Raw genomic sequence first — 26810 nt, forward strand, 5'->3', positions numbered from 1 at the left:
ATAGTGAGAGATCTGGCTTATGATCCAGTCTGAGAGGAACATGGGCTCTCTGTGGAGGAGGCAGCTAACACTATGATATGCAGAGGCCCTTTGCAATCACAGATGGAAATCTTGCTGCTGCTGCTTCCCTGTAGCTAAGCTTTGGCAAGACTATAGGTCAGATGAAGGAAGAGCAGGAAAGCAGAAGTCAGGGAGTCAGGTGACAGCTACTGTTTCTCTGTGGGCTCTTCTAAGGACATTCAGGGGAGGGGGAGGAATAAGTTCCTGAAATGGTTTATTTTTTAATTCCCCAAAGAAACCTGAGAGTAGAACCTTCTGCAACCATTCTGAGGGGGCTTCACCTAGGTATGAATTATTCATCAAGGTATTTTCGCATGCCACAGTGTATAATGTGCTATTGCTCTAAGCTTGTAGCCTTGATACTACAAAGTTTTTCAATAATGTACACCAGGTTTGAATACTGTTAACAAACATGATGTAAAAGCAGAAGTAGAAATAATGTAGAAAAGGAGATAGGATAGCAGAATAGAGGTCAGATCCAGCTGGCCTCCTGGGCCCAGCAGTTAAACGTAGACATTAATTCTGGGTAAGACAGTTTTGGCTTGATGTGTCTCAGAGCCCAGGAAGTCAGTAGGAGGGGCTTGGTCTTGGACTCCCCTCATTTCTTCTGTGCCTGACTTCTCTATTGTTAGATATCTGGGCTTTAGGACTGGACAGCTGTGTTCACCTGGCTGAGATTCTCAACTCTGGTTGCCGTAAGAATCACCTTTTCATTAAGGAACTTTTATTTTTTTTAATATTTTATTTATTTGACAGACAGAAATCACAACTAGGCAGAGAGGCAGGCAGAGAGAGAGGAGGAAGCAGGCTCCCCACAAAGCAGAGAACCCAATGCGGGGCTTGATCCCAGGACACTGGGATCATGACCTGAGCCGAAGGCAGAGGCTTTAACCCACTGAGCCACCCAGGTGCCCCAAGGAACTTTTATTTTTTTAAAAAAGACTTTATTTATTTATTTGACAGAGATCACAAGTAGGCAGAGAGGCAGGCAGAGAGGGGGCGGGAGAAGCAGGCTCCCCACTGGGCAGAGAGCCCGATGTGGGGCTCAATCCCAGGACCCTGGGATCATGACCTGAGCTGAAAGCAGAGGCTTAACCCACTGAGCCACCCAGGCATCCCACATTAACAAACTTTTAAAATATACTGATGTCTGGGCCCTAGCTCACACTAGTGAAATCAGGATCTCTGGAGATGGAATCCAGATACTGGTATTTTTAAAAAGTCCTTCATGTGATTCTTACTGCAGCCAGGGCTGAGAACTACTAGCACCATAGTCTCAACAGTGTTCTGAAGCTGGGAAAGCTGTCTTAGCAGAACTAGAATCTAGAATCAGGTGTGCTTCTCACCATGCTGAACCCAGATGCAGAGGTGACAGACTCCAGATCCACAAAACGAGAAAAGATACTCATCTGAAGCTAACTGTGCACTCTGCCAGGAGGAGGCCTCTGAGGGAAGCACCTAGAGAGTGGAGTGAAGGGCCCTGAGCAGCTATAAAAGGTGGAGTGGATAGAGAACCTTGTAAGGAGTCAGAGTGAACATCTGAAGAGCAGTCCTCAAAACATTCTAGAGTAGGAGAGTGTTCTGTATTATTCTGTTTCATTTTTGATAGTGAGCCACATTTCCAGAAATCTAGTGTGGTAATGAGTCAGTTTCTCTTTTTTGAACAGTGGATAACTATAGTATGGTCTTTATTGTACTTGTATAAACTCTCAGGTGGGTCGCACCCTCCCTGGAGGAGGGCTACTTTCCCCAGACCTTACTCCAATTGTGCCTGAGCATCTGGATTCCAGTGTTGGCCTCCCTAGTAGAAGAGCTGATGAATCTGGATCTAAGTTCCAACATGCACCTAGAAGACCTGCAAATTACTGAAAAATGACTGCAGATGGAGATAAACATTCTGGCTCTGACCCTGGTGCTGAAAGCCATGGAACGAGGGAGGGAAAAGGTAGAAAAATTCTCCACTATATTATGGGAAAGTGCTGTGCAACAGTTGAAGAAAGGCTGGTTGCTGGAGTTCCTGGCCTTGGAGGGCCCCAGCCCTCCTAATGAAAGAAGTGCCCAGCATGAGGCAGCATCTTTGCTCAGAACTGCCCAGCATGAAACAGGTTTTGTAGTAGGTAAGGGTCCAGGTTCTGGAGACAGACCTGGTTTTTGGGCTGAGTGTAGTCAAACGTACAAAAAATAAACTTCTAATCTTAAGCATTAAGAGTGGGTTCTGGAGTTGCCTAACTTCAAATTCTGCTATTAATTTTTCTGTGCTGTCTTGGGAAAATGTCTAATTTCTCTAAGTCTCAGTTTTCTCATCTGTAAAACAGGGAGATAATATTGGTATTTAATTGACTTGAAGACACATTTTTCTCCCCACATACTAACATCTCACCATGTATCTTACAATTACCATTGGCCAGACACACACTCCAAACACTTACTACTTTAACTTCTCAGTAAGGATAAAATAATATTTCTAAGGGAAAGAAAGCGTTGTATCATGTTTAATTGGCAGTGTTTTTCTTTCTTAGTGGTACATAAATAATGGTGTATCTCATAACTGATAGCATCTGAGATTCAATGACATATGGTAACAGTACCTGCTTCATGGTGGTGGGTGAAGATGAAATGGTATAATACAGAAAAGGAGATGACAGAGTGCTTGGGGAAAAACAGATATGAAGTGGATTCCAGAAGATGGGACATGGAGGAATTGGCACCATCAGCCTTGGACAAAAGAGTGGAAAGGAGGTCCAGGGAAGATTTACACACCAAGGAAAGACACATTGAAATCAAGGTAAGTCATCAAATGCATCCCAGGCCCTTGGTTGAAATGGGGGCATGGGAAGGGGTGGGCGGGTAAATATCTGATGGCTATCCCCAGAAAGAAAGGGCCACCATGTGTCTTCCCCTTAGGGGGTAGGAGTCTATACCCATATTTCTCATTAAACTCCTGCCTCTATTAGTTGGGCTACTAGTTGTCCTCTGTGGGGCCTGCTTCTTTAGTTGCTTTACTTTACCTCAGTTTGGTGTCTTCCTATCCAGAAGACCTCTATTTAATCTTGGTTCCTTACCTTCTCACAGGCCCTGTTGATAATTGTTGAGGTACCAGCATGCCTCAAGTTAATAATATAGTCAATTATATTATATTATATTAATTATATTATTATATATTATATTATATTAATTAATATAGTCAATAATATAGTCAATGCCTCAAGTCAATAATATCTACTATAATTCAAAATGAATTATTTGAGAAAAATAGATGATTCATTGTGCTCTTATTTAGTTTATGTGCTGCCCTATAACTGAGGTATCTAAGTCTTTGCTCCTAAACTAATTGGACCTTGCTGTCTAGGCTTAATTAGGTTCAGTTTTTCTAACTGTGGTTACTTTTTAGAAATTATTTTCCTACTCCTTGTACTTATACTACACAGCCTCCTTCAGTCCCTAAACCTCAACTACTGTGTATTCTGACAACTCACAAATCTAGGGTCTTAATCTGAGAGTAGGATAATCATAGGCTATATATTATGTCTTTTTGGGGTGTGTACTTGAATCATCTCTGGCTTTGGAAATGTTGCTGGAACACCGTGAAGGAAGAAGAAGATGGATATGTTCTTGGTCTGTTCCACTGTTATGTAACCAGGCTTTGAAGAAAATCTCCATGCTGACAACATCGTTGTCTATAGTTTGAAGGTCAATGTCAGTTCCCAGGATAGAACTCTCTGCAGAAGAAAGGGAATTAGCGGGTAAAGTATTTAATTCTTTAATTGCAAACTTTGAAAAATGTAAACATTTAAATGCACCCATCTTTTGACCCACCAGTTCTATCCTCTAGATATCTAGCTTAGAGACATTCTTATTAGTACACATGGACACATATGCAAAGATGTTCAGTACAGCATTGTTGTAATAACAAATAATCAAAACCTTAAACAGGAAGCAATTCAAATATCCATCAATAGGGTAATGTTTAAATAAATTACAGCACACTCAACCTTTGGATAATTACACAGCTGGGATAATTACACAGCTGTTAAACAAAGTAAAGCTAAATGTACTGGCAGGGAAATCTAAGAATGGTAAATAAATAAATAAAGTTGTAGAACAGATGTATGAACACTTTATATAAAAATAAAATAAAATAAATAAAAATCAAACCCTTGGCCTAAGTACATACATATGTATGTAAATGCCTTTTACAAAGGTCTGGAAGGCTACCATCAAACTGTTAATGGTGGGCAGGAATGGAAACAGGGCAGAGTTCTGAAGTATGTTTTTTTTTAAAAATTATTCATACTTCTATTCTGTTTTAATTTTATTATATTTAAAAAACATTCTGGAATACAAAAACAGCCAAAAATAATACACAAATGGAAGTTAAAGACTTAGTTAACAAGGGAGAGCTTCAGCTTCTTCAGTTCTTTCTATTTAAATAAATAGTTCTTTCTATTTATTTATTTAAAAAGATGTTATTTACTTATTTATTCGAGAGAGAGAGAGTGAGAGAGCACAAGTAGGGGGAGCAGCAAAGGGAGAGGGAGAAGCAGGCTCCTCGCTAAGCAGGGAGTCCAATGACGATGTGGGGCTTGATCCCAGGACCCTGGAATCATGACCAAGGGAAAGGCAGACACTTAAACAACAGAGCTACTCAGGCGCTGCTTCTTCACCTCTTATTTCACAGTAAAAATGTAGTCAATTATTACTTCTGCTGTAAAAACCAAATTTTTTAAAAAAGTAAAAGAAAAAAAAATAGTGTACTCCCGGGCTTCACCTCAGACACAGATTACACAAGTTTGTCATTGGCAGGCTGTAACTCACAAGTGTGATTAGCAGCCGGGAAGACAGAAATGTTCTAGTAGAGTGTGAATTGATTCCAAATCTGAGTGAATGGAACTAGGTATGTTGGGTGATGAGGCTTTGCTGGTCTACTTCCTGTTTTAGGCCAACACTTGCTCAGGAACTGGGTCTGGGTCTACAGGTAAAGGTTATCAGTAAAAGCCAAATATAAGGTAGTAGAGGAAGCACAGAGAGAGGAAATGAGGCAAGAGCTGGAAAGAAACCGAAGAGGAACCTCATTTTTTTTTTCCTTACCATGAGGGACTCTCTGAAATACTTTCACAAAGAGCCTAAGAAAATTGATGAATTAACTTCTGTGTATGACTCATAGACTCCATGGAGAAGGCTGGTTTATTTCTAGAACGACATTCCTGAGGACAAGGAGGCAGAGGTGGCAGACTCTCCACAGGGAACAAAGGGCTTCAGTCCAGCATGCTGGTACCCACACAGGGGAGGTGTGGTGAGACTCAGATGACTTCATGTCATATTAATGACTTATTCTGTGGCTGAAAAGGGGCACTAAATGCATTTCTCTTTGACCAGTATGATTAAAACTCTGCCATCTTCCATGAACAGTTCTGAGGATTCATTAACCAAGTATTTCATTCATTCCACCAAGCAGTAATTTTTATTATATATTATATAGAAGATGAAATATTGTACAGGGTACAAAGATTATACGTAAAGGAGTTTGTAAAGCTACACCATTCTCTCTTTTTTTTTAAAGATTTTATTTATTTATTTGACAGACAGAGATCACGAGTAGGCAGAGAGGCAGGCAGAGAGAGAGGAGGAAGCAGGCTCCCCGCTGAGCAGAGAGCTCAATCCCAGGACGCAGGGATCATGACCTGAGCCGAAGGCAGAGGCCCTAACCCACTGAAACACCCAGGTGCCCCTACACCATTCTTTTTAATTTTTTTTTTTTAATTTGACAGACAGAGATCACAAGTAGGCAGAGAGGCAGGCAGAGAGAGAGGGAAGCAGGCTCCCCGTCGAGCAGAGAGCCCGATGTGGGGCTCGATCCCAGGACCCTGAGATCATGACCTGAGCCGAAGGCAGAGGCTTAACCCACTGAGCCACCCAGGCGCCCCTACACCATTCTTTTTAAAGAGTTTTTTTGTTTTTTAAAAGATTTTATTTATTTATTTATTTAACAGAGTGAGAGAGAGAGATCACAAGTAGGCAGAGAGGCAGGTGGGGGGGCGGGGGGAAGCAGGCTCCCCGCTGAGCAGAGAGCCCAATGTGGGGCTGCATCCCAGGACCCTGGGATCATGACCTGAGCTGAAGGCAGAGGCTTAACCCACTGAACCACCCAGGTGCCCTGCTACACTATTCTTGACCATCCTCCTCAAACTGTCATCTGCCACATTATGTTTTAGGTATTACAGTGATAAATACAAAGTCACTGCCCAAGAAGTGTTACTTGTGAGTAAAGAGAAAGTATCTTTTTTTAAAAAGATTTTATTTATTTATTTGACAGACAGAGATCACAAGTAGGCAGAGAGACAGGCAGAGAGAGAGGGGGAAGCAGGCTCCCCGCAGTGCAGAGAGCCCAATGTGGGGCTCGATCCCAGGACCCTGGGATCATGACCTGAGCTGAAGGCAGAGGCTTTAACCCACTGAGCCACTCAGGTGCCACAAAAGAAAGTATCTTTTTAATAATGTGAATTTTATTCTGTCTCAGGCAAAATGAGAAGTAATTTAATTTTACTGAGCCTGAGGCCTGGACTTCAATTTGAGTAACAAGTACAGAAAGAACTGAACCCAAAACTTCAGTGAGGCAAAAATCACTATTAAAGCATGAAAAGGCAGATATAAAACGAAAGAAATGGAATTGAGTGAAGGATCTCTGAAAGTGGAGAGGATAAGAGAGAGAGAGGGAATATAAGCAGGGGGTGTGGGAGGAGAAACAGGCTTCCCGCCCAGTGGGGAGCCCAAAGTGGGGCTCCATCCCCAGACCCTGGAATCACCACCTGAGCGGAAGGTAGACGCTTAAAGACTGAGCCACCCGGGCACCCCGTACCAGTTAATTTTTCTAAAACGTGGTTTCCTCAGTTCTCTCCTTCGCTAAAGAGCACACACTGCTTTCCTTGATTATTTTCTTTATTTCCCTCACTCACCCTGTACCACTTGGTTCTACTCATTATTCATCAAATACCCCACTCTTCCCTTCTGTGATGGCTCATATGATTCTTTCCCACCCTTGCCTGTTGAGATCTTACATGCCCATTCATTCCCCATCCCCTAGCTCAGTAGCTAGCTTAGAGCTGAAGCCTAGCAAATGCCTGTTGAGCTCAACATTTGCTCCCCCTCCTCAGCTCTCATTACCTTTTCCTGTAACTCTTCTGCTTCAACTAAATTAGTCTCCTTGCCACATGACTTCCTTCCTTCCTTAGTGCTTTTATTACTCTGTCAATCCATGGCTCGCTCCTCCCCCAAAACTCACCTCCAAACTGACTCTGTCCGGAAGTTATGCTTAATTATATCCTCCCTTATTTGGGTTTAATCATCAGCTCCTGGGTATCGGTGGGCTTCATTTAGGCAATACTAATTACTCTTGCTAATCTGTTTCTTCAGAAGGGTTTTCTTCTCTTTCTATGAGTTTATGAAAAGTGGTGGGATATGATGGAGAAAGGAGGGTTTGAATTGCCACTTGGAATAGTTATGTGACTTTGGACAAAGTAGGGATATTACAACCTATTTTGTAGTTATAGTGAAGCATAAGAAGTGAGATGATTATCTATGAATGGCATGCCTAGGTCCAACAAATGGCATTTTCTTCTTTTTCTCTCATCAACAAAATGATTTGCTCTTACAGGATAAGAATGTGCTTTCTTTTTTTATAAGCTCTCCCCCCATCACTTCCCTTGGCGACTGCTTTCTCCCCACCACTAACATATGTAAGAACACCAAAGACAGAGAACTGTGTTCCTCACAAATACAATGAAATGTGCTAAACCAGGCACCTAGGTGGCTCAGTTGGTTAAGCGTGTGCCCTCTGCTCAGGTCATGATCACAGGGCCATGGGATCTAGTCCCGCATCTGGTTCCTGCTCAGCGGGGAGTCTGCTTCTCCCTCTGCCTCCCTCCCCCATTTGTGCTCTCTCAAAAATAAATAAAATCATAAAAAAAAAAAAAAAAAAAAGGAGGGGCGCCTGGGTGGCTCAGTGGGTTAAAGCCTCTGCCTTCTGCTCAGGTCATGGTCCTGGGGTCTTGGGATCGAGCCCCACGTTGGGGGTCTCTGCTCCGTGGGGAGCCTGCTTCCTCCTCTCTCTCTGCCTGCCTCTCTGCCTACTTGTGATCTCTGTCAAATAAACTAAAAAAAAAAAAAAAAAGGAAATGTACTAAACCTGGGAAATGGGGAAGAGACTTGTCACTTCTCAGAGATTGAAGAGCAACTCTCACCTTGACTGGCGAACAGTAATGAGCCAGTCCCATTCACAGTATGAAACAGGAAGGTTATGGGAGTGAGTGTGGCTGGGAGTGTTTGGGTGGTGAGGACAAGGAAGGACCGGTTCACTGCAGCAAGGCTGCAAACAGCATTCACATTCAGTGTTTGGATCTGCTCTGCCCTCCTGTGGCCACAAGCAGTGATACCTTTTACTGAGCCCTTGCAGAAAGGCCACAATAATAGGAAAAATTAAGAGAGCCAAATGATTGAAAATAAGGCAATGCCTAAAGCAGTCCTTCTCAGAATTCAACCCTGCAAAAAGGTTACAGGGAGAATGTAACACTTTTTTTTTTAAGATTTTATTTTCTTTGTTTATTTGACAGACAGAGATCCCAAGTAGGCCGAGAGGCAGGCAGAGAGAGAGGGGAGATCCAGGCTCCCTGCTGAACAGAGAGCCCGACATGGGGCTTGATCCCAGGACCCTGGGATCATGACCTGAGCCGAAGGCAGAGGCTTTAACCCACTGAGCTACCCAGGCGCCGAGAATGTAACACTTTAATACACAAACAGACGTAGAATATCTAAAGTAGAGACTTAGGAAAATTGTGCTCCAGCTCAATCCTATAGATCCTCCCCTGTCCTACAAAGGCCTGGACCTATAAGCCAGACCTGTTCCTTTCCAAATGGCCCTCCTATGGCCTGTTCTTGAGTAGGATAGGCTTTAGGGGTTCTGGAAACCCCCTGAAATTGTATATAACTTCACCTGTACATGTATAGTTGTATTCTAATAGGGTGGAAGAGGGGGACACGTCCTTAGCTTTCATCAGATCCTTGAGAGTGTTGTGAGTCCAAAAAAGGTCAAGAGCCACTGTAAAAACTGTGGGACTGTGATATCTCAGCCTCTCTGGGCCAGTTTGCAATCTTTGCTGTCTAGCTTCTGAATATAGGAGTAGTACAGGATGTTAATAACTAGGATAAGTAATCAGAGTTGACAAAGTTTGCTCAGGAACAACTGCGCGGAGTCATTTAACCACTGTCTTTAAATCAACAATGTGCTATTAGAGATTATCTTCATGCAATGTGCTATTAGAGATTATCTTCATGCAGATAATCTCTAATAGCTCACACTGTTGGGAGAAGTCTGGCTTGTCTCTGAGCTCATGTGCCTCATTTATGGAAGTGATGCTTGGACCCTGGGAAAAAGGAGAAGCTCCTTGAAAGGAGGTAGCAGGGTAGTGGTGATTATGTGATGCAGACTCTCTAGAGAAGTGAGTGCAGGACTGACCAAGCGGTGACCATCTTCCTAGGGTTCCAATCTACAAGACAGCAAAACTAGAAGTGTAATGAGAATAGACAGACTTTATTTCCCAGAACTATTCTCAGGGAGAGAAGAGATGTCATTCATTCATTCATCCTTTCACTCAGTTCATTTGTCTTTCAAATAACTATTTATTTAATGCCTTCTAATATCCAGGCACACTTATTGTGTCAACAATGAAAGAGACAAATTATCTACTTTTGTGGGTTACATTCTAGTGGGAGAACAAACAATAAACAAACAACAGAAACAAAAAACAATTACAGATAATGGTAGGTACTATGAAGAAAAATAAAACACAGTAAGGGTATGGCGTGTATGTGTGTATCTTTGTGTATGTGTGAGCGAGAGACAGAGAGAGAGAGAGAGTTTTCTCTTCAGGAAGTATATGATCCAAGTTGTAAGAAAACACATTTTATCTAAGGCCTTAAGAGCTCTATTTTCATTTTACAAAAAAAAAAAATGCAACCCACATGCAAAAGAAGCTGGTCCTTACTGATTGAGATATACCAAAGTCTAAATATAGTTTGACTGGAAAACACTAGACTTAGAGGTATTTAGACAGTCCTCTTTTTCTGCACAAACGTATTTATATTTACTATAAACAAAACAGCATGGAGGTTCCTGAAAAAGTTAAAAATAGACCTACTCTATGATCCAGCAATTGCACTACTAAGTATTTACCTAAGGAATACAAAAATACTAGTTGAAAGGGATACGTTCACTCCACTGTTTACAGCAGCATCATCTACAATTGCCAAACTATGGAAACAGGCCAAGTGTCCACCAACTGATGAATGGATAAAGAATATGTGAGATATATTTATTTATTTATTAATTTTTTAATGGATATTACTCAGCCATATAAAAGAAATCCTGTCATTTGCAGTGAAATCTTGCCATTTGCCATTGGATGGAGCTAGAGACTATTATGCTAAGCGAAATAAATCAGTCAGAGAAAGACAAATACTATATGATTTCCCACATATGAGGAATTTAAGAAACAAAATAAATGAGCATTGGGAAAAAAGGACAGGGAGCAAGCGAAGAAACAGACTCTTAACTATAGAGAACAAACTGATGGTTACCAGAGGGAGGTGGGGAGGGATGGGTTAAACAGGTGAGGGGTATTGAAGAGGGCATTTGTGCTGAACATCAGGTATAATATGGAAGGGATGAATCTGTATACCTGAAACTAACATTACACTATATGTTAACTAACCAGAATTTAAATAAAAACTTTAAACAAAGACTAAAATAAAAAATAAATGTTCAATAAGTGAATCAACAAAAACAAAACAAAAAGTAAATGCACATGGCATTTTGTTTGATATTGCCAAATATCCCTCCAGAAGGGTTGTGCCACTGTGCATTCTACCAGTAATGCAAATATGTTCTCATAATTTTTAACTTTGGCAAATCTAATAGATGGGAAGTAGTATGTTGGTGCAGTTTTATAATTTCTCTATGAGTGAGGTTAAGCATATTTTCATATATTTTTTTAATCTTCATATGTTTAAGGGCCATTTAAAAATACCCTTTGAATTATCCACTCATGTTTTTGTCCATTTTTCTGTAGGGTTTTTGGTCTTTTTCCCCTAAGTTTTCAAGTGTTCTTTCTCTATTAGAGATATTAGCCCTTCCTCTCCATGTTCCCACCCCCCATCCAAGACATAAATTGCAAATACTTTCTCCAATTTTTTCAGTTGTCTTTTGGCTTTATTTATTTAAAATGTATTTTAAAAATATATTTATTTTTATGTATAAAATAATAAATTATAAATAATAAATAATAAAATAAATAAATTACTGCACATGGATTTTGAGTCACAGGTAGAGAAACTTTCCCTATTCTAAGATGATAAAGGCATTCACCAATGTTTTCTCTTACTACTCTTGAAATATTATTTTTTACATTTAGGTCCCTGGTACACGTAGAATACTTTCTAGATGGTAACCAGTTGCCTGGTACCACTTTTAGAACGATCCATCTTTGCCCTTGTAATGTAACAGGCCACCTTCATCCTATACTAAATTTATATCTGTACTCGTGTTTAATTCTGTCCCCAGTTAGTCCTTGTATTGTGCTAACTAGTGCTCCAGTGCTAGTTATATGGTGGGGCTGATTTCAGATGGGAAAGTGGCCAGATTGTCCAAGGATGGGAGGGAGTAACACCAGGCATTTGCCAAGTAAAGCAGGAGAATGTACATCTGTAAGTGTTAGGGGATGAGAAGGAGAAAGGAGGAGCAGAGAAGACTTGGGATTTAATCAAAAGAACTTTTAAGTCATAGTCTTGTAAAGACAGAGAGAAATGATGGAGCACTTGAGCTTACTGAAGTGAATGGAATGTAGAAAGGAAGTAAAAAAGAAAGAACCAAACTGATCAACAGTGAAGGGGGACTTCCAGTCTGGTTGGGTTCTTATTTCCTTATAAACCATAGCTATAAACTCTAGATAATATAGTTCAAAAAATAAAACAGCTATCTGAGATAATATATTAAAAAATAAAACTATGTGAGGACAGCTATATGAAGACTGTGGAGACTGAACAAAGGTAGATTTCAGAGAGGAACTGAAACTTGGGAACAAGTGACCAGCAAAGAATGAATTCCCCCAAGGGTGGCCTCAGTTGTAACAGTGTGAACCTAGTATAGCAGCTAAAACTTTAATAGAAAGATCTCTGTCTTTCACTGGCCTTATCAGGGGGAGGAGCCAGGGGCAAGGAGAGCCTCCAGAAAGTGAGGAAGAAATCCAAGAAGGGAGGGAGCCTGAGAACCCTAAATTATGTGTTTAAAACTCAGTCCAGGCACCTTGCTGACCCTTATACCACACATGTATGGGACAAACTAGAAGCAGCTCATAGTGGAGGCTTAACGAATGCAATGGAGATCTGAGTTCCTGACTACTGCAGACCATAACTAGCTGCAGTTTGCATCTAACAAAGTTAGCTGTCTACCAAAACAAACACTTTTCAGGGTAATATACTAGAATCCGGAGTCCCTGTTGTTGTAACAACATTCACAAAATACAGCCCAAATGTGTCTGGCATACAGAGTCAGAAAATGTGACCCAGTCTCAAAGGAAAATACAATCAACAGATGCAAACACCAAGATGATAAAGGTATCAGACTTATTAGACAAAGATTTTAAAGCAGCATAATTATATAACTATACCTATAACTTATAATTATGTTCAATGAGGAGTAGAAAATATGTTCATAGTGAATGATGATATAGGAAATATCAGGGAAATAGAAAACATAAAAAATATAATATGGAAATTTTAGAACTGAAAAATACAGTATCTGAACAAGAAAATTCACCACATGGGCTTGGGAATGAGAGATGAGAGACAGTGAACTTAAAGATAGGTCAATGGAGATGATAATTTAATCTAAAAAAGAGAAAGAAAAAATTTTGAACAAAATAAAACCAACCACAGAGGCTTGGAAAACAGTAAAACAATTTTAAAAGTCTTAACATGTGGGTAACTGGAGTCCCAGAAGAAGAGACAAAGAGAAATGAGATGGAAAAAATATTTGAGGAGATGATGGCAGGAAATTTCCCAAATTGAATCAAAGATATACATTTATAGGTTGTGATACTGTGGCTTATAATAAGAGGTATATATTTGATCTTTGTCTTGTTTCTGGCAGAGCTCCTAAAACCTTTGGAATTTCCTAAGTGAGAGAGCAATAAAGGTATCTTTCCTCATGTTAGTGAGGTGACTTTTGGGAAGCACCTAAGGATGGGGTCAGTTGCCAGAAAAGTCAGTCCTGTGTTTAGAGGGTTGGAACTTTCAGCTCCACACTGTAACCTCTGGGGAGGAAAAAGGGAACCAGAAGTTGAATCACTTGTCAATGGCCAGTGATTTAACTAACTGTGTCTATGTAATGAACTCCCCATGAAAACCCCTAAAAGGACGTGGTTCATAGAGCTTGTGGGTTGATGAACATGTAGAGATTTGGGGAGAGTGGTGTATTGGGAGAGGGCCTGAAAGCTCTGATCCTTTGTCCTCACACTTTGTCCTATGCATTTCTTTTATTGGGCTGTTCCTGAATTATATCCTCCTGTAATCTAGTAAGTAAAATGTTTCTCTGAGTTCTGTGAGCCGCTCTAACAAATTATCAAATCCAAGGAGGTAGTCACTGGAAGTTCTGATCTATAGCTGATCACTCAGAAGCATAGGTGACAACCCGGACTTGTGATTGGTATCTGGTATGTGTGTGTGTACATGTACACATGTGTGAGATTTTATGGGACTGAGCCCTTAATTTGTGGATCTGATGCTATCTCCAGATAGTGCTGGAATTGAGTTAAGTTGTAGGACTCGCAGCTGGTATAGAATTGCTTGTGGGAAAATGCCCCCACACATTGAAATCGGGTACAGAATGGTTATAGATTCAAGAAGCTCAGTGAACCCTAAATAAGAAATCTGTGCCTAGTCACATCATTGTAAAGCTGCTGAAAAACAAACGTAAAGTGAAAATTTTTGAAAGCTGCCAGAGAAATGAACCTTTACATACAGTGGAAAGTGATTCAAGGACTGTGATATTTGATTAGAAACCATGGAAGACCAGAAGATAGTGGAATAACATTTTTAACATGCTGAAAGAAAGAAATATTTGGTCAACCCATAATTCTATATACAAGAAAAATACCCTCCAAGAATGAAGTTGAAACATGCATTTTTGGATAAATAACAACTAAGAGAATTTGTCACCACCAGAACTAGCTATACGAAATAAAAAAATTCTTTGAGCTGGAGGACATAATATCCAAAGGAAACACTTCAGGAATGAATGAAGAGCACTGGAAAAGAAAAGAATATTTTTCTCTTGATTTCTTTAAAATACACATGACAATTTAAAGCAAAATTTATAATAATGTCTTATGTAATTTATAATGTAGATGTATCCACATAGCAACTATAAAATAAAAGACTCTGTGTGTGTGTGTGTGTGTGTGTGTGTGTGTGTGTAGGGGATAAATGAACCTACATGGTTGCAAAGTTTCTATATTTCACATGAAATGGAACTATATTAATTCTAAGTAGGCTGCTGAAAAGTTAAAAAATATCTTTTAACCCCTGTAAGGTTTCCACATTTTATGTAAAATATTATCATCTTATTTTATTTATTTTATTTTATTATTTATTTGAGAGAGAGCACAAGCAGGGAAGGGGGGCAGTGGGGGGAGTAACAGAGGGAGAAGGAGAAGCAGGAAGAGAGACCTGGGGCTCCCTGGGATCTTGACCTGAGCTGAAGGCAAACAACTGACTGAGCCACCCAGGTGCCCCTCTTACTTTATTTTTTTAAGTGATCTCTATACCCAGTGTGGGGCTCAAACTCACAATCCTGGGATCAAGAGTCTCATACTCCACTGAATGAGACAGCTAGGCACCCTAAAGTATTATAATCTTGAAGCTTCAGTGTTTTATGTTAAGTGGTACTATACTGACTCTGAGTAGACTATAAAAAGTTAAGAATCTATAACATAATCCCTAGAGAAGCCACTAAAAATTAATGTAAGGAAATATAGCTAAATGACAAAATATTAATTAAAACAGAATTCTAAAAATATTTAATAATCTAAAAAATGTGGGAAAGCAGGGAAAGGGTTAACAAAACCCAGAGAAGACAAAAAGTAAATAAAATGGTATACCTAAATCCAACCATATCAATACTTATGGTAAATGTTAATGGACTATATATTCCAAGTAAAAGGCAGAAATTAGCAGAATGGATTAAAAAGCAAGACCCAGTTACACACTGTCTATAAGATATACACTTTAGTATAAAAACATAAATGGGCTGAAACAAATGGATGAAAAAAGGTGAACCATAAATACAGTAAGACCCAAGAAAAATAAAAACATGTCATATAAAGATTTGTTTATGGATATTTGCAGCAGCTTTAGTCGCAATACCCCAAAATTGGAAACAAGTGAAACACCCATTAACAGGTGGATGGTTAAACAAAATATTCATACAATATACTGCTAGTCAGCAATAATAAGAAATTATGGTTTAAACAACAACATGGATTAATCTCAAAGTCTAAAAGAAACAAGTCAGTATAAAAGAATATGTACTATACGATTCCATTTATATAAAATGCAAACTAATTTACAGACAAAAGGCACATCAGTGGCATACACTAGGGAATGAGGGAGGAAAGGAGTGTAAAGGGGCAAAAGGAATCTTTTAGGGATGATAGAAATGTTCTGTATTTTGATTGTGGTGATGATTTGTGGGCATATACAACTGTCAAAACTCATTGAATTTATACTTTGAATGGGTGCAATGTACGGTATGTAAATTACTCCTTCAAAATGTCGGAGAGGACATTTTTTTAAACCTCCATTTTCAAATATCTTTAGATTTTCTGTTAACTCTAAAAAAACCTTTAATTCAATTTCAAAAAAGGGAAAAACTAACATTTTCTGAGACCATGGCTTCTGTTAATGAAATAAGCACATGTCCCTCTGTGTTGAAAATCTTTAGGTAATAAATACAACAGTTGTTCTAATTTAGTCTTAACACTACAGGGAAATGACTTTAATGTGGTTATCAAAGACAAACTCAATGAACAACTGCATTTTCTGGTATATTTTCCAAGACACTGGAAGGGGGAAACAATTCATTTGTGGAGTTTGACAACTGCACTGAAGCATGAAGCATACAATAGGTTTTTTTGTTTTTGTTTTTATTTTTTATTTTTTTCTGGACTCCTTTAGGAAGCAACGAATCTTTACCTTCTATGTTTGGGTTGTTAACATTTGGTGTTTCCTGAGAACACATATGGATACAATAGCTTTCCAAAAGAGCTGACATTGATCTCTAGCAAAGGAAATACTAAACAGATGGTTTGAGAGCACTTAGAAAGGGAACCTGATATCCTTGTGTACAAGGCTGAGAAGTGCAGGCTGGCTGACAGCATCGTTAGGTTGATTTGTAACTGGCTGAAAGACTTACATACTCAACCAGTGCACTGCTGTCAATCTGGACAGATGCCCTTTGGATACCAAAGTGCGTTGATCATACCAGCCCTTTTAATTTTGGCATATTTATTACTTAGCCATTCTTTAGAAAGCTATTATAAAATTTTTATTATATGCAAGCGAACACATGCAACATATATGTTAAGCTACAAGCATAACAGCAAAAGGAACATTCATGAATCCTTTATTCAGCTTAAGATGTAGAATATCAACAATACTACTAAGATATCTGTATGTTTTTTTTTTCCTGATCTTCTGCAAGGGAAAACTTGTCAAATTGAGTTTTTTTTTTTTGTTTTAAAGATTTTATTTATTTATTTGACAGATAGAGATCACAAGTAGGCAGAGAGGCAGGCAGAGAGAGAGAGAGAGGAAGGGAAGCAGGCTCCCCGCCGAGCAGAGAGCCTGATGTGGGGCTCGATCCCAGGACCCTGGGACCATGACCTGAGCCGAAGGCAGAGGCTTTAACCCACTGAGCCACCAGGCGCCCCTGGATAGTCAGTGTTTAATAAATGTTGCTATTATTATGATCCATAAACAAAAGTTAGTGTAGGTTAAGAGACTAGTGTTTTCATTTCATATATCTTCTCCTTGAGGCTCAGAACTTAACTTAAAAATGAGTAAAGCTATCAGCATTATTCCCTCCACCAATGGCTCTTTTATGGTGTTAACTTTGGCTGCTGGAGTTGAAAGGCTCTCCTAGACCCTAAATTTATGATCGAGATCCAGGTTTAGGGATCTGCTTTAATGAGCAGGGTTGGTATATGTGTAAAGAGGGCATATAAAGATAAAGAAGGCCGCCAGCTTCCCCGTGAGAGGTATACGTCATCATAACTCTATTTCAAAGACTAACAATTCTAGTCCTCTTTTAAGAGCAAAAGAGGAACAAAATGGATAAATAACAGAAAAGAAAGGCTACCAAACCTTTGGGAAAGTTTTATAATACTATGTTACATGAAAACAAAATACCATATATGTGAATTATAACTATGTAATCTAAACATGATTATGAAAACCAAGAAACAATGTGTAAAAATAAAATCAGTATATTGGGATAGTTGGATTATAAATGGTTTTAAATTTAAAAATTTTTTATGGTCGTATCTTCTTTTTCCATAAAAATTTATTAGAGCTTGAAAATTTTCTCAGTAAAAAGGCATATATAAAAAGGTTCTATTATTACTACTATTTTTAAAAAGATTTTATTTATTTGTTTGTCGGAAATAGAGAGTGAGAGAGAACACAAGCAGGGGGAGTAGCAGGCAGGAGAAGCAGGATCCCTGCCAAGCAAGGAGCCTAACGCAGGACTTGGTCCCAGGACCCTGGGATCATGACCTGAGCAGAAGGAAGACACTTAACTGAGTCACCCCCGCATCCCATACTGTTACTAGTACTAATACCACAGATAACATTTATTTACTGCTCACATATGCCAGGCACTGTTCTAAGTGCTTTACATGCAAGGTGCATTTAATCTTTCTGATATGAGGAATTTGAGAGACAGGGCAGGGTGTTATGGGGGGTAGGGAAGGGAAAAATGAAACAAGATGGGATCGGGAGGGAGACAAACCATAAGAGACTCAATCCCATGAAACAAACTGAGGGTTGCTGGAAGGTGGGGGGGGCTAGGAATAGGGTGGCTGGGTTATGGTCATTGGGGAGGGTATGTGCTATGGTGAGTGCTGTGAAATGTGTAAGCATGATGATTCACAGACCTGTACCCCTGGGGCAAATAATACATTATATGTTAATAAAAAAAATCCCTATGAGGCAGCTGCTCTTATTAGCCCTATTTTGTAAATGAAAAAAATTGTGAAATAAGAAGTTTAAATAACTGTTCAAGGTCACACAGTTCTCCAGTAAAATGTAAAAACCCAACTGGATGGTTGAATAAATAGTGATGAATTTATACAGTAAAATGCCTCACAGCTGTTAAAAGGAATAGATTAGTTCTTTCTGTGTATATATGAAAAAAAATGGATAATTAACCAAATGAAAAAAATAAAAATGCAGACAGAATAGTGAGTACTGTATAGTTACATTTTGGTAAAAGTATTGATAACAGTAATAATGTTACATGTATGTCCATATCCATGCACATGTAAGGAAAATTATTCAGCAGAATGTGCGCTATGCTACTAATGGTGGTTATCTCTGGAGAGCAGAATTTTGAATCATTTTGAACAGTTTATATTATATACTTATACAATGTTTAAATTTGTACATTTTTTAAGAGATCATATTGCTCTTTTTTTTTTTTAAAGATTTTTTTTTTTTATTTGAGAGAGAGAGAGAAAGTGGGAGAGAACATGAGAGGGGAGAAGGTGAGAGGGAGAAGCAGACTTCCGGTGGAGCTGTGAGCCTGATGTGGGACTTGATCCCAGGGCTCTGGGAACATGACCTGAGCTGAAGGCAGTTGCTTTTATCAACTGGGCCATCCAGGCGCCCTAAATTTGTACAACTTATAATAAAAAATGGTAAAATGACCAGACAAAAGCTACTACAAAGAGAGCTAGGCTGGAACTTTTTTTTTTTTTTTTTTTTTTTTAAGATTTTACTCATTTATTTGACAGACAGAGGTCACAAGTAGGCAGAGAGGCAGGCACGGGGTGGGTGGGGGGGTGGGGATTAGGAAGCAGGCTCCCTGCTGAGCAGAGAGCCCGATGCGGGGCTCGATCCCAGGACCCCGAGATCATGACCTGAGCCGAAGGCAGAGGCTTAACCCACTGAGCCACCCAGGCGCCCCTAGGCTGGAACTTTTAGCTAAATTTTAAAATAAAGAAAAAACGCACCAGTTAGACCAAACAGGAACAGATGAATAAATGCACCATTTATGGGACACCTGGGTGGCCTAGTCAGTTAAGCTCTGCCTTCAGTTCAGGTCATGATCCCAGGGGTTCCTGCTCACTGGGGAGTCTGGATCTCCCTCTGCCCCTCCTTCCTCGTGTGTTCTCTCTCTCTCTCTCTCTCTCATGGGTGCGCACACACACACTTGCACTTTCTCACTCAAATAAATAAATGTAACCTTTTAAAAAAGAAGCACCATTTATGTGGTTGAAAGAAAATATAAAATAGGCTATATGGTCTGAATATTTATAGAAAAACTGATACGAGTGTGATTTAAAGTTAATCTTTTCATTTTAGATTTTGTTAAAAAACTTTCTAAAATGTGCATCTACTTTCTTCATTTCTTTTTTTTAATTGTAACTTTCTTTTAAGATTTTATGTGTTTATTGAACAGAGAGAGATAGCAAGAGCAAGAACACAAGTAGGTGGAGTGGGAGAGGGAGAAGCAGGCTTCCCGCTGAGCAGCTGGATGTGGGGCTCCTTCCCAAGACCCAAGGATCATGACCTGAGCTGAAGGCAGACATGCGACAACTGAGCCACCTATTTTCTTCATTTCTAAATTCATTCTTATTTTGATGATTCTGGATCTTGCACTCTCCAAGTCATCTTTATAATTAGTTCTCACTGGGCAGGATTGCACTAAAGGAGGCAGAATTTAAAAAAAATTTTTTTAAACATATAATGTATTATTAGTCCCAGGGGTACAGGTCTGTGAATCGCCAGGTTTACACACTTCACAGTACTTACCATAGCACATACCCTCCCCAATGTCTATAACCCCATCACCCTCTCACTACCCTCCTCCCCCTGGCAACCCTCAGTTTGTTTTGTGAGATTAAGAGTCTCTTATGGTTTGTCTCCCTCCTGATCCCATCTTTTTTTTTTTTTTAAGATTTTATTTATTTATTTGACAGACAGAGATTACAAGTAGGCAGAGAGGCAGGCAGAGAGAGAGGGAGGGGGAAGCAGGCTCACTGCTGAGCAGAGAGCCTGATGCGGGGCTCAATCCCAGGACCCTGGGATCATGACCTGAGCCGAAGGCAGAGGCTTTAACCCACTGAGCCACCCAGGCGCCCCTCCTGATCCCATCTTGTTTCATTTCTTCTTTTCCTACCCTCCAAGCCCCCCACGTTGCATCTCCACTTCCTCATATCAGGGAGATCATATGATAGTTGTCTTTCTCCTATTGACTTATTTCGCTAAGCATAATACCCTCTAGTTCCATCCACGTTGTCACAAATGGCAAGATTTCATTTCATTTGATGGCTGCGTAGTATTCCATTGTATATATATACCACATCTTCTTTATCCATTCATCTGTTGATGGACATGTAGGTTCCTTCCGTAGTTTGGCTATTGTGGACATTGCTGTTATAAACATTCGGGTGCACCTGCCCCTTCCGATCACTATGTTTGTATCTTTAGGGTAAATACCCAGTAGTGCAATTGCTGGGTCATAAGGTAGCTCTATTTTCAACTTTTTGAGGAACCTCCATTCTGTTTTCCAGAGTGGTTGCACCAGCTTGCATTCCCACCAACAGTGTAGGAGGGTTCCCCTTTCTCCACATCCTCGCCAACATCTGTCATTTCCTGACTTGTTAATTTTAGCCATTCTGACTGGTGTGAGGTGTATCTCATTGTGGTTTTGATTTGTATTCCCCTGATGTCAAGTGATATGGAGCACTTTTTCATGTGTCTGTTGGCCATCTGGATGTCTTCTTTGCAGAAATGTCTGTTCATGTCCTCTGCCCATTTCTTTTTTTTTTAAATAAAGATTTTATTTATTTATTTGACAGAGATCACAAGTAGGCAGAGAGGCAGGCAGAGAGAGGAGGAAGCAGGCTCCCTGCTGAGCAGAGAGCCCAATGTGGGGCTCGATCCCAGGACCTTGGGATCATGACCTGAGCCGAAGGCAGAGGCTTTAAGCCCACTGAGCCACCCAGGCACCCCCTCTGCCCATTTCTTGATTGGATTATTTATTCTTTGGATGTTGAGTTTGCTAAGCTCTTTATAGATTTTGGATACTAGCCCTTTATCTGATATGTCATTCGCAAATATCTTCTCCCATTCTGTCAGTTGCCTTTTGGTTTTGTTAACTGTTCCTTTGCTGTGCAAAAGCTTTTGATCTTGATGAAGTCCCAATAGTTCATTTTTGCCCTTGCTTCCCTTGCCTTTGGCGATGTTCCTAGGAAGAAGTTGCTGTGGCTGAGGTCGAAGAGGTTGCTGCCTGTGTTCTCCTCAAGGATTTTGATGGATTCCTTTCTCACATTGAGGTCCTTCATCCATTTTGAGTCTATATTTGTGTGCAGGAGGCAGAATTTTGACTGACTGAAGGACATACTCTCATACTTTTTATTATTTATTTTATTTATTTATTTTAAAAATATTTTATTTATTTATTTAATAGAGAGAGAGAGATCACAAGTAGACAGAGAGGCAGGCAGAGAGAGAGGGAGCGAAGCAGGCTCCCTGCTGAGCAGAGAGCCCAATGTGGGGCTTGACCCCAGGACCCCGAGATCATGACCCCAGCTGAAGGCAGAGGCTTAACCCACTGAGCCACCCAGGTGCCCCTCATACTTACTTTTTAAACGAGTCTGCATCAACATTTCCCTGTAACTGGTCTCTCTAAAAGTGGAATAGAGATACTTTCCCTTTAATAGATGATCATGGTTACAGAGTTAAAAATACACACACACACACACACACACACACACACACACACACACACACACACATATATATATATATATATAAATAGACTCAAGAAGTGCTTGAATTAAGGTGTCTGGGTGGCTCAGTCGGTTGAGTGGCTGCCTTGGCCTCAGGTCATGATCCCAGGGTCCTCAGATCGAATTCCGCATCAGGCTCCCTGCTCAGTGGGGAGCCTGTTTTCCCTCTCTCTCCGCCTGCTGCTCTGCCTACTTGTGCTCTCTATCACTCTGCCAAATAAATAAATAAAATCTTTAAAAAAAAGATAAGAAAAAAGTGCTTGAATTAATTTATGATATTCATGGGTTACAAAGGGAAGCTGAGTGTTTGACATATGAAACTATTTGGGTTGATGTAAAAAAGGGAGACCATTACCTCTCCCAAATCATTTTATTTTTTCCAATCATTCACTTATTTTTTAAAGAAACATTTATTGAGAATCTGCTATGTGCAAGGCTGGATGATACATGCTGGTGATACAAAGATGTGTTAGATGTAGTTATCCTCAGGTAACTTACAATGCACTTGGGACCTGGCCATTAAAAACAAATCTCAGAAATATTAAACCACCCATATGCAAAAAATTTCAGAACTATTAACAAGATTAGCTGACTTTTACTGAACATTTATCATGCACGAATTAACACACATCATCTCATTAAGTCTGTACTATTGCATAAGGCAAGAATTAGCAACTAAGGCTTAAACAGACTAAGTACCTTCTCAAAGTTGCACAGCTAGTAAGTGATAGAACTGGGGTTTATACTCAGACAACCTGATTCTGGAACACTCATCTTTTTGAGAATGAGAGAAGTTGCTTTTGCTAATCTCTTCATAAGGACACCAAGATGAGGCAAACATCAATGGAATGAAATAATTACGAGGAAAGTACAGGTAACTGGGAAGATCTCAAGATATGAACCATACATACATATACTTAATCCGCAAAGAGGAATTACAAGAAATTTATGGGATGATGTATTATTTATAAGCAAATAGGAGGTTACTGGAAGATCATCAGGAGCGACACAAGGTAGAAAACTGTCTTCCTAAATGTAAAAGTTCTTCTATATGGCTCTAGACACCAACTACTCTAAATAAAGACATCAGGTGGCCTCAGAGTACTCTGAGCTCTGTGCCATTAAAGAGACAGGAAATTCTTACTGGATACAGTCACTGAAGAGGGAAAAGGACATAGTCCAAGCCTGACATATCCATTGCCAAAGAGAAAGAAAAGGAGCTTCTCTCTCATAGATTCAGTTTGAGAACTTACTAGGGAGGATTCTAGTGGCGTGAGGAACTATGATGGCTTCACCGAGGTCATGGCCCACTCTCTGTGACCATGAAAGTAAAGTGTTACTAGAGAATGGGGATTCAGCGGATGCTGGGCAGACCAAGAGCTATCTCCATAGGTATCACTGTCATCAATTCATTCAACAAATATCACCTGTAATCTAGAATATTCTACACACTAGGACATAGAAATGAGTAAAACAAATTCCTAATCCTAAGGTACTTAGAATTTAATCCAGAAAGAAAAGATATCAAGTAGTTTCAGATTAGATGAGAAGACAAAATTATCACCCAGTGGTGAACAGTTCTCCATGGCATATAATAAAGTGCTAAAATGTCTGGTATACACCACAAGACTATTGTTGTTCTAAGGAGAGGAAAATCAATATAGTAATCAGGAACATGAATTAGGCCTTAAGGAAGAAGATAAGGGAAGGAACTCAGAGGAAAGAAGAGGGAATTCAAAGGAAAAGACAACAAAAAGTGAAGAGATGGAGAGAGAAAGAAAGACATTCAGTGAGGAGACTGACTTGAGAAAAGCAGAGTGTGCCAAGTGGGTAACAGCTCATAAACGACATAGCTAAGGCTGGTTATCCTCCCTCCCGGACCAAAACAAAGTCAGTGGCCTCATGAAGCTGGAAAGATCCACATGTTTCAGGTTTGGAGTGAAACCACACCCTTAGATTTAACTCTCTCACCTAATTAGTGTGTTACCCAAGTGTGACCAGAAAGGGATCAATGGTATCAGAACAGGGGCTCCTCCCATATGTATAACTTTGGAGAAGGCCAATACATGCAGAAAGGACTGTTGAAGGGTGAACAATAACTTGAGTGTTGGATAAATTGAAACTGGTTAAAAATATCTTAAACTCCATAATTTGGGGATCTCTCCTTGACTTTCTGACCAAAATCTTTTCATAAATTTCCACTGCCTTAGAATGGCATATATGGCCTTTCTTGATCAAATTCTTGCCTACCTTCATAGACTTAACTCCTGCTTCTGCCTGACCTGCTCTAGTAATAAGGAACCATGGGCACTTCCCTGAAAGTTGATTAATCTTGCTTTCTCATGCCCCCATGTCTCCTTTTTGAGTGCTCTTGTTTTTTCCTCTACATGATTAATTCCTATATGTTCTTTAAGACTCAGTTCAAATATTTTCTGCTCTAGGAAATTTAGAATTATTAGTGATTTATGTAGGATTTATTGGCAGGGACATGGGCTTTAGTGGTTGCCGGGTTGGGGTAGGCAGGTTGGGGACACAAGAGCTGGGAAACTAGCAACTAAGAACCCCATTATGGGGAGGTGGGAAGGACATAGGAGGCAGGGCGTATGTGAGCTGAGACTCTAGTTCCCTGGCACATGCTTCATTGTTCCATCAAACTTCACTTATAAAATATAAATCCAAAGATAAAATTATTAAGAATTTCAAGAGAGCAACCAAAGAGCATTAAATCCCAAGCGTAGGGTGTTTCTGAATGCCAGGCCCTGTGTGACTATATTGGTCATAAGTCCATGAAGCCAGCCCTGCACATAAGTCTGTTTATTCAGCATTGGCTATAATAGCAAAGTGTAATAAACAAAATTGTTCATTAATAAGTGATTAAACAAACTATGATCCAACCACACAATAAGAAAATCATATAGCCAGTAAAAAATAAGACAGATCTATAGATACTAACAGAGATGGCTATCCAACACACAAAGAAGGTTATAGAATATTACATATATTATGATTCTGTTAAAATACTAAATATATACTTAATATATATTAGGCCTATATATGCACTTAGAAACACCTGTCTAAACTGTAGAGAAATCTGTTGGGTTCATTTAATTGAAGAACAAAAAGACCATAATCTTCCTGACTACTCATTAAAATTCTTTTTACCTTTTCTTTTAATTCTTACCATCGCTGCTAGGCTCTTCAGCAGGGGATACTGAGTCCATATACTCTAGGTCTCCCTTTGTGATCTCAACCACCTGAAGTCTCCTGACCCTGACTAGGTCTGTATCTTTCAAACCTTCCTCCAATTGTTTGATCACCTCCTTTCCAGGCTGGGAAGTCAGAACAGTAATCTGGAAATAAATCCAAGAATCAATGTGTCTACTTTGAGGTACACAGTGAAGAACATAGTTAGATCTGGAGGATAGACACAGCAGAAGTCTGTGCCAGTGGCTATTGTCTTTGAAGCAGAGAAGATTTTATGGTAACTTACAAATCAAATTTCATTTGACAGATTCTGGTGGAAGAGGTCTGGTGGGACAAATCATTACAGGACCCTTCCAAACAGGTGAGGCCTATCCCAGAAACCAACCAGTGAGAAGTCATCCCTATGTTTTAATTTTTTAAGATTGCTTGAGGCACTGGTAGCATTTCTCAGGCTCAAAATGCTTCAGTTTTATAAGGCAAAAAAGGAAATAGAATCCTTAAATTCCACTCACTGAATGTGTACTAAATATCAGAGAATCTCTATGCTTCTTTCTCATGGTGGTGCTTCCACATAGATTTCTCTCCTTGTTCAACCTGGATACAGATGAGCTGTTTCTTCTGCTTTCTTAACTCTAAAATGTACTCACTCTTGATCAATATATCTAACCTGAAGGGATACTGAGGTGTTTGTTTATAATCTGAATATTTTATTTCACCTGAGTGAATCTGCCAGATGTTTTCTTTTTTTTTAAATGTTCTTTTTTTTAAAAAAAAAGATTTAATTTATTTATTTGACAGATGGAGGTCACAGAGAGGCAGGCAGAGAGAGAGGAGGAAGCAGGCTCCCCACTGAGCAGAGAGCCCGATGCGATGTGGGGCTCGATCCCAGGACCCCGGGATCATGACCTGAGCTGAAGGCAGAGGCTTTAACCCACTGAGCCACCCAGGCGCCCCTGCAAGATGTTTTCATTAGCAGTTTTGTCTTTAATTTGAGAATCTGGAAGGCAAATATTAAATATGTGCTATTCTCTTTTGTACTTACACATTTATTTTTGGTGTTTGGAACGTTTTTTGGGGGGAAGAGTGAGTGAGAGCACGTGTGTGTGTGCATGGAGAGGGGAAGTAGAAAGAGAGAGGGAGAGAGAATCTTAAGCAGGTTCCACCACCAGCATGGAGCCTGATGCACATAGGGTTCGATCTCAGGATTCCGAGATTGTGACCTGAGCAGAAATCAAGAGTCAGGCACTTAACCAACTGAGCCACCCAAGTGCCCCAGTGCTTAGACATTTTTGATTAATGAAGGATGCAGATAAAAGCACAGTTATTTTTAAAAAATATATCTGTTTGATGCCTGAGGTTTCCAAAGACTGAATGTGTTTTAACTCATAGTCATTCATGCACCCAGTGGAGTACCCAGGCATGACT

The 26810-nt window shown here is 39.8% G+C and overlaps 1 protein-coding gene across 1 annotated transcript in view; it reads right to left on the bottom strand.

Annotated features, from left to right (window-relative positions):
* Positions 1 to 26810, bottom strand: part of M1AP (meiosis 1 associated protein) — a gene marked incomplete at both ends in the record, with an annotated part of 75150 nt that overhangs the window by 17739 nt on the left and 30601 nt on the right. Inside the window, 2 exons of the mRNA XM_080813641.1 lie at positions 3606 to 3779; positions 25363 to 25531. Coding sequence (XP_080669767.1) covers positions 3606 to 3779; positions 25363 to 25531 — 343 coding nt within the window. The remainder of the gene's footprint in view (positions 1 to 3605; positions 3780 to 25362; positions 25532 to 26810) is intronic.

This window comes from Martes martes (assembly GCF_963455335.1).
Source record: "Martes martes genome assembly, chromosome: 9".
Classification (NCBI taxonomy): domain Eukaryota; kingdom Metazoa; phylum Chordata; class Mammalia; order Carnivora; family Mustelidae; genus Martes; species Martes martes.